Below are 14747 nucleotides of genomic sequence, written 5' to 3'. Positions count from 1 at the left end.
GGAGGGGGATCAGCCAGGGAAATGTTCGTCAGTGAATTTGGAGGCCTCCTCTGGGATCGTGAAGAAAAACACCTGGTTAGCATGTTCTATGCGAAGTTTGTCGGGGTAGAGCACAGCGTATTTGATTGAGTGGTCTCGCAATCTTCGCTTCACCACTTGGAAATTCTTGCGTTCACGTTGGACGGCTGTTGAAAGGTCCGGGTAAAGATGAATTCTCGCGACACCCAGTGATAGCTCACCCTTGAGCCTTGCGGCCCTGAGGAGGGCGTCACGGTCACGGTAGTTCAACACTCGGGCTATGATGGGCCGAGGTGGAGCCCCGGGCTTAGGTTTAGCCGTCAGGGCGCGGTGTGCCCGCTCAATAGCAAAGTGAGAGGAAAGCTTGGGTGAATCCAGGAGCAACAGCAATGTATGCTCAACAAAATCCTCCATCGGCTCATGGATTTCGTTCTCGGGAACCCCAATAATGCAGAGATTGTTACGCCTTGATCGGGATTCAAAGTCTTCATTCTTCTTTTCCACCTCAAGGACTCGGCCGGAGAGAGCGGCAACGTCAGAGCGCAGGGCACCCAGTGCGTCCTCAGCGGAGCCGACCCGTGTCTCGACCTCCGACACTCGGCTATCCGTTCTCTCGATGTGGGCTTTAATAGAGGATATAGTGCCGTTCATATCATCTAATTTTGAGTGGAGTGCGGTGAAGTCCTCCCGGATAAAGTCCATCATGTTTTGGGAGACCGGGGTTGTATCAGATGAAGCGGCAGGGGCCTGCCCAGCGGGCTCCTCCGGCGAACTCACCGCCGCCCTCGCAAACATGTTTCCTCGCGCCCCCCTTGGTCCTCCTGGCAGTGTTGAAGGTCGGGCGGGGTGAGGGGGGCCCAACAGCCCAAGGAGAAAGGCAGGGGGAACGCGGACCAGGCACCACGCGGCACAGTATATAGAAGTGTGGTATGGGACCGGGGGTAGCCCGAAGGAGCCAGAGGCTATGGATCAACAAGTGGAAATGTTGCGGCTGCCGGTACAGATTGTAGAAGCTTAGAAGTTTAGTTAGCCCAGGGAGGGCCTGGGGGGCGATGCCAGGGGAGCACAAGAGCAGGAGACCCCAGGAGTGTGAACGATGCCGCCCGGTCGTCGCCGGGGATGTAGGGGTTCAGGTATGCTTGACCCAGCAGGGGCGGGCCGGACACAGCCCCGGGAGCAGCGGTGCGAGGCAGGACCTAGGTGAAAGGCAGAGCCTGTGTAGAGTGGTAGCTCCGAGAACGTTGCGGTCCCCCCCGGGGATAGTAGACCCCCAAGGGTGGGGATATGGATGACCAGCAAGGCCCAGGGGTGCCCCCAGTAGAACAAATGAGTGGAGGGAGAACCACCAAGCAGGGGTGCACACCGAAAAAGTTGGTGCTTATGGGAGTACAGGCACAGCGGGCCCGGGGGAAGAACAGTGTTCGATGTTTGCCCCAGGGTCACGAAACCAGACAGGGGGGGGCGCGCAGCAGTACCCCCCCTTGACGTACCTTAGTCCCCCCTGCGAGCCTGCACCTGAAGTCCTAGGGCGCACTGGTTGGCAGGTCCCATGTGATCCAGCAGGCCTGGGACCGCTCAGGAGACGGCGATCTAGAGGCAAGTGAGGTCCAGGGCGCCCCCGACGAGGCAAGCAGGTGATGGTGGAGGGGCACTCCAGGGGGGGGGGGGGCAAGTGTGCCAAGTGTCAGATCCCAGAGTCCAGCAGGGGTGGGGGGATGGGGGGGGAAGGCGAGGGGCACCCCACCACCACGTTCCCCGATAACTCTGGGTGTACACCGGCAGGGCCGGCCGGGGGGCACGGCATCTGGTGACCTGTGGCGCGCCTCAGCCCCACGCAGCCTCCGGAGGGCCCACCGGCACGGCCAGGACACGGCGACTCTGTAGGAGTCCCTGAACGTGGTGCCGAGTCCCAGAGCCGCAGCGGCCGCAGCCGCGGCCCCCCCGCAGCAGCGGGAGATGGTCGAAGAGAGCAGGAGCGGGGGCGGGGGCCGCAGCTTCCAGGGGCCCGCCCCCGCGGGACACGGGACAGCAGAAGCAGGTGAGGGGGGTCGGGTCCACGAAGCCTCCGGCAGGCCCTCTCCCACGCGAACAGGGGGTTCCAGGAGGTCGCACAGCCGCGACGGGTGCAGCCGCGGCACCCCACAGCAGCCGGGGGTGGTCCAGTAGTGGGTACGGGGCCGCGTCTCCGACGGGCCCACCCCCGTTGGACAAGCAACAGCAGATGCGGGCGAGAAAGGCTCGGCAAGTCTCCCCGTCAGGCTCGATGTTGGCGCGATGCCGCAGCGCCGATGGGGGAGGGGAGAGAGACGTTCAGATCTCAGGACTCCCGGCTCCGATTTCGATCGGGATCGGGGCAGATGGTGCCCAATTTCTTCAATAATCAGAGTTGTGCCCTCCAGGGCAGAGTACCAGGCAGGAAGGTGCCAAACGAAGGATCATAAGATCTGCCTGACACGGAGAGGAACGCTCAGGCGGCCATCTTGTTCAGCGCTCAACAGCGCCCCCTTACACTAAGCAGTTTAATGTAGTTCCAGCTCCCCGTCTCAAATCTGATTGACAAACATACAAGCATTTCGATGATTTGGCCCAATTTTGGAACTCTTGTAATATCAGGCTGCCAAATGTTTTACCCGATAGTCTATACCTGGCGGTAATTACTAGGAAGCATTCTGTCACCACGTTTGTAAATCAGTACGATTATAGCACCGTTCCAAGACGATGGCAAGGAATTCAACGACAGAATGTTATTAAAAAGACCTCACAACATTGCAGACCACAGTTGTACATTAGATTTGAGTGTGGCATTCGCCAACCCATAAGTGCCCAGGGGATTAGAAAATGTGCTTTTAGTGATGCACTGCTGTATAGAGATTAGGTCAATCTGGAGACCATCTGATCGTTTCTGTCCATTATTCAATTTGAAATAGTTAACCCCAACCAAAGAATAGAGCTTAGAGAAATGATCTTCTCAGACATTTGCCTGAATTGGTTGGAGTCTAAGGAATGCTTGTGTACCAGGGGCCTTAAATCACCAAAACCAGGCCATCTCTCGTTTGGATAAACTTTTGAGCATTGCTTCCGCATCTGCTGTGTACATACAGGCATTATGGCCCGTTAGCCAATTAGTGTACGTTTGGTTCAAGGAATTTGGATAGTTTCTCTTTAAGCTGCTTTTCTCGTTTTGCAGTTCCCGTTTTTCCTCAAAACCATATAAACAAAAGTGTGATTGTAAGGACCATTCTTTGAAGACAACTGACAACTATTTTGAGGTAGTCACGTTTTCAACAACCTTTGGACTGCTTGGTCATAATACAAAAGGACTCATGAGCAGGTCTTTCTCTTAAAAAAATGCAACTAATATTGCATGATTAAAGGGTTTAGCATGGTTTCTTCAAGTTTATCTGAGCAGTTTATCTCAGCAGAACACTGTGCATCTATGTCCAAATCTAATGATAACAAACAATGGTCACTCAATGGACGGTCCAAGACCTCAAAATAACAACATAGGAAATATAAGTCTTGATAGAAAAATATAGTCCAAGGTTGAATTAGAATAAGCATTAGGCATTGTAAATTGTGGTGGTACATCTCCACCCATATTACCATTCACAAGGACCAAATCCCATGCCCTCATTTCATCCCTGAAAATAATCCTTCTTTTCCTTACTGCTAATGAAGTGTTAATTCGATAGGGGCCACCAGACACTTGCGACTGCTCATGCATAGAACATGCTCTAATTTAGCCCTCAACACCTTGCCAAGAGGGCAAATGCCAATCCGGTAGATGCCGCTCTTGTGGCATACCCTATGCAAGTAGCAGGTCTCCTATTTTGAGTTCTCAGACATGTAGGATTTGTGCTGCAACCAGCACAGACGAGCTGCAGTGGTAATCCCATCAAGTCTCTAAGCTACAACAGCACCAAGGAATTCCATTGGATGTTAGACCGGTTACTTGATACTCCAGAGAGAAGTTCCAGGCTAAGCTGCTTCAACACCTTAGATTTGAGCACTGATAGATTTATTCGAATTTTGGAAAAATCAGGATTGGCCTCACAAGGCCAACTGCAGTTGGTTTAAACTTGTGTAGCACCTCAGAGTGAAGCCTGATGTTGAGCATGGGACACAACTTCATGTTGCCCTGTATTCAAGAAAGGAATTCGGTACTGACAATATCAAACCAGATCTCTTTTCTTGGACAGAAAAGTCCAGATAAAACCTTGACAAAACAATGCTTTATCCAGACACGAGGATTCACCTTTCTTTTCAGCCTGCAAGCAGTGAAATCCCAGAGATCCTGTCAAGAGGTGCACCAAAATTAAAGGGCAGCTGGAGAATGGGCTAAATGGCAATTGATCCACAAAGCATGCAGTCAAGGTATTCAAGCTCAAAGCAGTAAAAATGAAGGCAATGCTAGACAGCGCCAGAGAATTGCAAATTACTACAGCAGAATAGCTTGAAGCTTGTCATTTAATCATGACATAGGAATCATAAGCAGAGCCTGGGACCCAGTGGACAACAGCAAGGGTTGGCACTTTGGAGGGAAAATGCGGCAGCTGCACATATGTGCTATGCTTTGTGTGAAGAGTTCTCCAATATGATCACCTGCAGACAAAACAATACTGGAGGTAGTGCTTTTTACTGGTGCATTCAACAGCATTCCTCCCTACAAATGGGATGTTTTGCCGGAGCACATGCAATCTCTACAATATTTATTTCAATGTATTCATTAATGGACATAACACAAACTGTGACAATGGAGCCAACCTAGGCACTTTACTGCTGTTCAGATTCTGTAATTTCTAGAGATATACAGCCATACACATGGACAGTCATCTACTTTTTCACTTATTGACTTCTCTTGCATGCACTCTGGTAGGTGCCATCAGTGCCAGGATCGCAATACTTGCCTGCTTTATTCGTTCAGTCTTCTTTTCGGTTATTTCTTGCTTAGCATCTAGAGAGAATATGAAGAAATATTTGCATATAAATGGTTAATTTCATACAAGACAGTAGTTCACAACACTGCCACCATCACCTTCAAAATGGCTTTTCTGCTACATTACATTTTTTAATTCCACAGATTTTATTGAAAGCAATTCAGGTCAGAATAATGTAACAAAAAACATGTTTTTTGGGAGGAAAGCATTTTTTTAAATGACACCTATTTCCCTGCCAAAATCCAGGGAGTATAATTCAAGATTTACACATCCCCCAACTAGTAATATTGTGTCTTGCTTTTTTACTTTATAAATGACAATTTTGCACACCACAACTATTAAAGAAAAAGGCCCAGTTAGTCACCAGTTGGTTACCTTAAATGTTAGACTGGCTCCCAGTTAATACACTTTAAAATGGTCTACCACATGATTTATTATGGGTTTCTACTTGCTCCTGGTCTCATGCTGTCCTTGCCATAATAATATTTAGAGCATTTTTACTCAACTAATATGTGCAGAGGTACACAAATAGAGCCTTCCAAAAAACCTGCCCTAAATGAAGGTAATGTAGTAAGGTGGCTGTGGAATAATTGTTCATGTTAATGAGATCTGGGGCAAAATCATTCAGTCAAAGTTAAGTGGCAATGTGGTAGAGGCGCACTAAAGTGACAGGGTAGGGCATGATGACATATGAAGAGTTGGGACAAAACCATTAGACACATATAGTGGCCAGACATTTTGGGTAAAACATGGGTGCAGTCAGACTAATGCTAGGAGTGGGGTCTGGTTGGCCCAAGTAGACATTTATGGCTGCGGCTACAATTGATGTACTCTAAATACTTATGTTGCAAACCATAGCTACTGCATTGCAACAGCTGCAAGCCCTTGAAATTGAAGAGCATAAAACAACTGCCAAAGTAAGCAAGAATAATACCCAAATGTGCAGTATGTTTTTTCATACAAAATGTCTTTTGGGAACAATTACAATTGTTATTAATTTTGCTGAATAACATTCCTTCCATTTACTGTTTTAAATCCCAATACCATCATGCTTTTCAAAATGTTCAAATCATTTTGTAGTTTGAATCTCCAGGATCTTATTGTTTTATAATCACATACTGAAATGTCAATAAATTAAAATGCACTGGGACCCCTTCTGCTAGCAATGTACCCTGCACACTTGTACCCACCCCTATGTGCTTATTACCACGAGGACATCCAAACCTAATTCCATGTCTTCATACCTGGACCAAGTAAAGGTTCTCCCCACCACGAAGCTCTCGCTCCTCTGCTTGCACACTCTACTGAACAGTGCCTCACAGTGTTCAAGGAAACACTTGCCACCTCCTTTGACAACCACTATGCTGTTTGTTCTTTTACCCCCTCTCGCCCATCACCATGGATTACCCAAGCCATCCCACAAGTGAGGACATCTGTGTGTGTGTCCTATGCAGTTCCACACGCCCTTTGCGCCTTACAATCATTTACTACGGGCCTTGACTCTGCAAATGCATCCTACTACATTGATCTCATATTTGTCACCACTCTCGCAATGTCTGCCCAGGCTATGCTTTCTCTTCTATCAGCTGATGACTTTGCCTTTGCAATATGCAAGACCAGATCAACCCGTCTCTTTTTACAACTTCCTCCACAACTCCCTCCCTCTTCACCCCAACCTCCCAACTGAACTCCTACCAAACCTCCACTCAGCTAACCAATCTGGTGTGCATCTTGACTCCGTTGACATCAAACAATTAAAGGACTTGCACTCATCACCTCCTCACACTTCTCCATTTTCAACCTCTCACCACCCATTCACCATTTCAAAATTATTGAACAGGTTGCTTTTAAAGGGATTTTTAGCTACCCCTTCCAAAGGTAACACTTTACAGAAACGGCACTCACCATCTTCCCAACCTTAGTCCACTTTTCCACCACGTCTGTAGTTTAATCATACTTGACCCCTCTGTAGCCTGTGACACTCTGGACCATCCCTCCCTCTCTCTGCCCTTAGCTGCTGGGTTGCCTCCTACCTATAGCAGCAGCGCATTCTCAATTACATGGAACTCAAACATCTCCTTCCCATGGCACTCTAGGTGGGTGTCCCACAGGGCTTTGTCCACGCCTCTTCGCACTCCACACCACCCCCTGGGTAAACATCTCCTACAGATTTTATTACCTCTTCTTGGTCGATGACACCAAGATCATCTTCTCCTTTCCATCCTTTTTCCCGGCCATCTCTCAAAACATCTCCAGTTGCTGTCAACCTGGCCCTCTCCCCTTAACTGTATTTGGGTGCCACCAATACGAAACCACATCTCAGACCCTCTGCGGTTCCAACAGTGGTATGAAGTGTGCCTCTCCAGGGCAGGGCAGTTATGGGGAGAGGGAGAATTTATGTCACTAGCCAGACTGGAGGATTGGTTAGGAATGAAGGGACTCTTACCCTTTGAATACTTACAGTTAAAGGGAGTTCTGAAGAAACCCACATGGGGAGAAAATCTATCCTGAGACTGGACCCCCTTTGCACTACTGCAGGAAACCAACACCAAAGGAAGGATATCCAGGGTGTACAGGGAACTGAGGAGGGGTGAACTAATAGATGTGTTCCAAGCAAGGGGGGAAATGGGAGGAAGACCTAGGAATTGAAATAACCGACCAGCTACGGGTAAAATGCGCAGAGGGGTGAAAAAGACAACACTATCCCTGCAATATTCAAGCTACTGCACAGAGGGCACTATCCGCCAGCAACACTAGCAGGAATGTACCCAAGGGGTAGATGTCCATTGCTGCCGATGTGGTGGAAGGGGACAGGGGGGGTGAAGGCAGACTATCACATGTGCTGGAATAGCTCACTAATAGAGACATTTTGGAAATAAGTGCTGGTGTGGTTAAAGAGGCTGGAAGGAATAGATAGACGCAGGGAACCCGTTTTGCTGCTGTTCGGGGTGGCGGAGTACTGGGGAGAAATGTAATTCTTATATGTTGAATCAGTTGGTGTTCTTTCTCTTTGATGGATCAAAACTGCGAAAATGTCAATAAAGATTAGATTTTTTTTTAACAACATCTCTGTTGGCTAACAGCCATGAGTCCCTGGATGGCATTGTGCTGCCGGATGGCGAACTCTTCTAAAACAAATAATTTCTCCCTGCCTCCAATGCTAATCCCACTCCTGCCCATCTCCCGTCCTCTGGAAATCCACCCAGGGCTCACAACCAAGGGGTCCTCTTTTTCAGTGAACCTACACTCAAACAGTTCATGATGGTGTTGTTGACAGGCCTTACCACTTCTCTTTTATGTGGAGACGGGGCTGTGAGGGAAGACCGTTCCTTCCCAGTAGTCACTATAACTAGAAGTGAAATTGAAAACCCCACTTACTTACTATGTGTAAGCTTGGTAGAATCAGAGGTTCACTGGAGGAAAAAGCAGGAGCTGAAAAAGCCTACAAGAAGCAGGGACACTGATTTGTAGGAACCGGGGTAAGGTCCAATCTTCAGGAGAAACACAGGAAAAGCTGTTTGGGTATGTGAAGTCAGAATGCAGAAAGGCACCGGGTCAAATGACCAGGCAAGGACAAGACCAATGAATAGTCTCACAAAACAAAAGCTGAAATGAAAAGGACACTGGGCCGCATGAACAAAGGAAGGAAAAATATGGTGGAGAAGAAGTGTCCAGGAACACGCCAACTCTCGCTGGTAACTGGTGCGCTGAGAAACCGAACTTTTGCTTCGGTCATGATCTTGAATTCCGGACCAGTCTGAACTCACAAGCATGATCGCAGAGTACAGCGACCATGTTGGAATGGGCAGTCAGCTCTCAGGCACTCGTACAGAGCCCCAAAGTGTGTGGACTTTTGTGACAGTATGTACCCTCCGATGGCCTCTGTGTCCGGTTTCCACAAGGGTCTGTTATGGAAACAAAGCTATTTAGGTGCAGACACAAAGGAAGCAGGTTCCAACAATCTTTCACAGGGCCCATTCCCTTTCCAATCGATAAGATACTTTAACTTCCCATTTCGGAATCTGGGGTCACACATTTCTTGTACATTGAATTCCAGCTAAAAGACTTTCCACAATGTAAGAGGGGGGGGGTTTCCTTTGATGCGCTGGGAACTTGGCTTTGAATATACCTCTTTAATAGTGACACACAAAAGACTGGGTGGATCTTTTTCCAAAACAAGGGTAGCTGTAGTCTAGATGTCATTGGGGTAATCTCAAGGATAGCAAAGGAAACCTCATTTCTGGGTGCCAATCTAATAGGCGTGAGATGACTTGGAAGGAGTTTAGAAACCAGCCACACCAGATCACCCACTTTGTAATCCAGTTCTTGTGAGCAACAGTAATTAGTAAATCCTTTCAAATTTTGAAAAGGATTTTCCAAGCATTCCGGAGCTCTTTAATTCCCCTCTTGTAAGAGATGAATGAAACATTCGCTGGATGGTAATTGGTGGGTTACTGGGCTTGTAAGTGGTAATGCGCGGGGATGGTATCCGTAGGTGCAAAAACGTTATTTTATTTTTTTAAACAGACTATTGTGGCTGGATGAATGAATACAGATATATGAAAACTCAGCTAACTGAAGTAGATCATAACAGTAATCACTCGTAGCCAAAGAGAACATAGGTATTGATGTAATGTCTGGTTCAGTCTTTGTTGATCCAGTCATCTGTGAATGGTACCCTCAAAGACATCCATCATTGTATACCCAGGTATTTGCACAGGGCTCCCAGAAGCAGAAAATAATGTGGGAACCCCTGTCTGATTATGCTGTCTGTGAGGCTATGAAAGCAAAAGAGAAAAATATCTCTCTGCAAAACACTTGTACCATGACTGCGTTAAAGTACGAAGAGCTGAACAATTCAGCAATCTGGTGAGATGATCCATGGTAACCATTAACACGGTATGATCATGGGTGGGTGGCAACTCCGCTATGAAATTCATATATACTGCCTGCCACAGAATCTTGCCGCTATAAGGTTGACATAACATCCCCATTAAAAGGCCACGTGGGTTCTTGTTTTGTGCTCCATTAGGGTAAAATGCCACATACTCCCACAGAGACAGTCGAATCTAATACCATCAAAAATATTATATATGATCTGCTAGTGCACTTGTCAATCTGGATTTTTCTATGTTTTGTTTAGCGTGGCCTAATATTCATTAATCATTCATTCGTATATACATTTATTTTGCATTCATTTAGTATAGGCTATGTTTGAGCACTATAGTTTTGCTCTAAGCTATCATGGTTCAATATTTGCTGAGAGCCATGAGATGTATGTACACTTGTCATTTATAGCACATTATAGTATGCTTCTAGGCGCTAGAGATCTGCTTTGTGTTTCTGTCCATACGATTATGCTTCATTCTGAGCGCGGAGAGAGAATTGTTTTTGCAGCCGAACACAGTGAGAGAAATTTTATTTTAACAAAAGGGATTCTTGCCAGACTAACAGAATGTTTAGCACAGAGAAACAACCTTATGCTGAGTGCGAGAATGCTATGTTTTCGTTTTGCAAATGAGACTGTCTCGAGGGAAGACAGGAATCTTACACGATAGCCTGTTCTGTTCTTAGAAATAGAATGTAGAGTACAGGTCATGTCAATATGTTCCAATATATGCTATGCTGGCTGAAATATAGTATGCACGCAGTTTGAACTGGAATGTTTTCCAGGCACACAATTGCACAATGAATGCGTCATTGTCCTGTATAACCGTGGTGTTCTGTTGAGTAGATTCAGTAGTGGTAGCTGCAGCAATAGCTGGAGTTGGGGAGAGAGAGCTAGCCAGAAGGAGAGGCTGTCTCATTAGGAGGTTGAGAGAGAAGGGAGACAGACTCATCACATCCTAGGGCTAGAGAGCTGGCTGTGCGGGAGAGAGCATTGCTAGAGAGAAGCTTGGAGGGTTTGGGTAGCTAAAAGCACTCATAGCTAGAGAGTGCTGATTGCTTGCTTGTTAGTAATTAGTGACATTTTGCAATGCATAGAATAAAATAAAGTTTGCTTTGAAACAAAACCGATTCCTGTGTTTTTTGTGATCTTATGTTTTGTTTCCATAAGATAGCATTTTTGCTGTAGTTTCACACACTGACACTCGCTTTATGGGCCGAATGACAGAAGGAAGGTGGCAGTGCTGTGGTAGGCTTTGCAAGTGGGGCACGCAGTGTCAGGTGGGACTAGAGCAGAAAGTGGTCAGTCCACGAGAGAGAAGTGGTAAGAGGGTGTCGTCTGAGGAGATGAGAGCATCCAAGGTGTGGCCGGCAGAGTGTGTCGGACCAGAGGGAAGAATGGAAAGAGTTGCAAAGGTTGCGGAAGAGCCCAGAGGAGGGATTTGTAGCACCCAGGTGGATGTTGAAGTCTCTGAGGAAAGGCTGAGAGGAAGAGGCAAAAAGAGAAGAGGAGAGGTCAGCCCATTCAGAGAGGAATAGGGAAGCCTGGCCAGGTGGCTTGTAGATGGTGGCCACAGTCAGAGAGGAAAGGATAGATAGAGAGCCAGCAGACCAGGCATTCAAAGGAGGAGTAGGCCTGAATACGAATGACAGATGCAGTGACCCACTACAGAAAGATCAGGGCCATTTCACCACCGGGCCGGTAGGTTCGGGCTCGAAGATCTTGAAGCCCTCTGGGAGGAGAGTGTCAACACTTGTGACAGAGCTGGCCGTGAACCATGTCTCAGTGAGAGCAAGGGCAGGGGTGGGGTAAAGGAGGGAGTACACCCAGCTGTGGTTGTAGAGGGGCTCTAGAGTGGGCAGAGGCAATAGACGGAAATAGCATGGGGGTCAGAGAGGAGGAGAAAGGTGCCAGAGAGGCGACGGAGGAAAGAAGCAGGTGGCAAAGAAGCCAGAGAGGTGTTAGGAGTAGCAGGAGAAGAGAGCAAGCTGATAAGACGCGGGAAGCAACTATCGAAAAGGAGGAGATTGGACTGAGGGCCCTGGACCAAGATGGTCCCATTCAGGTAGACATTAATGATGGTTTTGGAGGAGTGGAAGGAGGCCAAGAGGGCCTCCTATCAGGTGCCTACATCAATGGGAGAGGAGGAGATAGGAGAGATAACAGAGACCATATGAGGGGTCCATAAGTCATGAGAGGGAACGACAAAGAGGATGTTGGTGAAAGTCTGTCTGGAGGAAGGACTGATGTAGGTATCAGCAATAGGGAGGCCTAGGTTGGAGACCAGGATATCCCTCTTAAACGTTTTCCTTCCAGAAACAGTGAGAGGAATAGGATAGTCGATAGAGTAGGAGTTAGAGACAATGGGAGAAATGGAGAGCACCATAGGGGGTGCGAGAAGGAAAGATGGAGGTGAGAGCGCGAAAGGGGGAGACAGAGGAGCACAGCCCAGTGCCGCGCACCACAGGATGCACAGGATGAATGGGGTGGGGGAAGTCACACAGGGGAGCACAACAGTAGGAAAACACAAGAAGCAAGGCAGGGCACACACCAAGGGGGAGTGCAGCACAGTAACAGCAGTAACCACAAAGGACTGGGGACCTAGAGAGTAGGAGAGAGCCTAGTGGAAGAGCAGAGACACAGTAACAACACAGGAGTTGGAACACAGAGGGGGGGAAGAGAGTCTAGTGGATTCAGTAATACAGTAGCAACAATGTCAGAGGGGTAGGAACATGGGGGTGGGGATGGGAACAGACATAGAACACAACAGTTAGCAACAGCAGACTAGGGCCACAGCAAGGTTTCAGAAAACACAAAGTACAGCTAACCGGAAGGGAAGTGAAGGCCTAGGGTTCCGCAGCGACAGAATACGGTAGGTCAGGCGTATAGGAAGTACACCAAAAGGCTGGGCAGTTCAGTTGAGAGCAGTAGCGGCTGTTCTCACTGCCTGCACCTTACTTAAATTGCGGTCCCTGCTGGTTGACAGTTGCGCAGTGCACACGCTCTCTGCCGATCCCTTCCGGTCACTGCTGGTCGACAACTGCATAGCGTAATCGCACTCTGCACCGCTACTCCTTGGTCGCCAAACCCCTGCGGCGCACAGCACTACAGCCTTGTCCTCTGAAATATACGCACAAGCCCAAGAGCAAACAGATGGTGTCGAGCGTCAAGGAAAAAAATATCCTGACAAATCAATATGTCATGAGAGGTCAGTTCAAAAACAATATGATTTAACCATGGGAATCTAATATGTTTTGGAGACTCTTTTGTCTCTTCAATATATTTGAATACAGGTTATGATGCACTGTTAACGATTACCTGGAAAGCCAAGGACTAGTACATTCTGTTTGAAAACGACTCGTTTGGCTGCCTGTGTCACAGGACTTTACCATGATGATACGTGGCTTAAGAGATAAAGAGCCTTTGAAAATCCAGGTACTCGTACATTGTTTGTTCTTTAACCTAATTGGTGGGTATATCGAGATTCAGTGATCTAAGAGGGAAAGGACTTCCTGGTAGTGGCCCACCAGGGATGGTGCCCTCACTGTGCTAGTGGCTGTGACTCACAGCTGTTTTATTTATATTTCTCTATTTTGTTTTTTATTTTATTTTTTACTTGATTGTATGTTTGAAATTAAGCTACGAGTTATGGGATAACATCTTAGGGGATATGACATTATTCCCCCATACTATACCTCCACATTGATAGAATATACAGCATTTTTGCCTGGTCCATACCTTTCAATTGGGTAATTTCCCACAGGATCCAGGTTGGTGAGTATATCAGTCAAATAGAATCGAGCTATAAATGTTGGATTTGAATTTTTGATTTTGTGCTTTACCAATTTTAAATTTCCCTCTGAAGCTCCTACAATACTAGCAAGCACACCCGGTTCATTTGAGGTGGGTGGAATATCGCTTTGGACAGCGTAATATGCCCAATAAATATGTGATGGTGGCGGGATTACAAACCTTTCATGTCCCTTTCTTTCTTATTATACTATTGTTGAAGGGTAGTTCAAAATTTGCATATGTGCTGAAGATATTAATGGGAAAATTTACAAATGTAATTATATTTCCCCATTTCCTCCCCAGGGATTACCTGTGTGTTTTTTTGGTCCTGGGGAAGGCGGTACTATAGAGGTTTCCTCCGCCGAAACATATTCTACCTTTAGAGAGAATTTATCAATCATTCTCATCACAGTTGTAGGTCTCTTATATTCATAATTTGGGACTAACGAGTCCACACATTTGTCTGGTGGATATGGTTTAATATTGAATTTTCCATTACAATTATGGATTAGCTAGATAGAGAGATATTTAACATTTTATTGTGAACTTGATACATTTTAATTGCTACCTCGTATGCTGGTCCCGTCAGTCTGAATTTCTTGTATGTAAATTTATTATGTTCGGAGGAATTTTTTCTATGTATCAATTGAATATTTTCTGACAGAGTTATTAAATATTACTTTTGATAAAGGAAAAGGAAACAAGGAAAAGGGTGTGGTCTAGACAATGTATTTCTAGGAAATTGGTTCCTATTATGTACATGATAAGCAAATTGAAAATGTAAAATATTACACTGCCACAAAAAGAAAATGGATTTAATTTCTGAAATAAAGTAATTGCTGTTTGGGACAACCTTGTGTTTGTAATGTCCTGCACTGGCTTTGCCCAGATGGTCTGATCCTCGGTTTTTAAAGGATACGCTACATGGAAGTAGCGCAACGTATCAAACGGCCAGTGCCTCTTATGGTCCTGTGGCGCACAACACTGCGGCCTTGTACTGCGCGGGCTTGGCCACATAGGCTCTGATCCTCGGTTTTCAAAGGATATGCTGCATGGACGCTTCAAATGGCCAGCGTCTCCTGCAGCGCACAACAGCGCGACCTTGTCCTGTG

General features: G+C 46.9%; 1 protein-coding gene across 1 annotated transcript in view; it reads right to left on the bottom strand.

Moving 5' to 3' along the window:
• ERLEC1 (endoplasmic reticulum lectin 1) overlaps positions 1 to 14747 on the bottom strand; it is a 1019547-nt gene that overhangs the window by 683085 nt on the left and 321715 nt on the right. The window contains exon 6 of the mRNA XM_069608229.1: positions 4926 to 4972. Within this exon, the coding sequence (XP_069464330.1) occupies positions 4926 to 4972 (47 nt within the window). The remainder of the gene's footprint in view (positions 1 to 4925; positions 4973 to 14747) is intronic.

The sequence above is a fragment of the Ambystoma mexicanum genome, chromosome 4q (assembly GCF_040938575.1).
Source record: "Ambystoma mexicanum isolate Mex_15411 chromosome 4q, UKY_AmexF1_1, whole genome shotgun sequence".
NCBI lineage: Eukaryota > Metazoa > Chordata > Amphibia > Caudata > Ambystomatidae > Ambystoma > Ambystoma mexicanum.
Note: the sequence above shows the minus strand (reverse complement) of the source record. Positions and strands in the feature narration are given on the sequence as shown.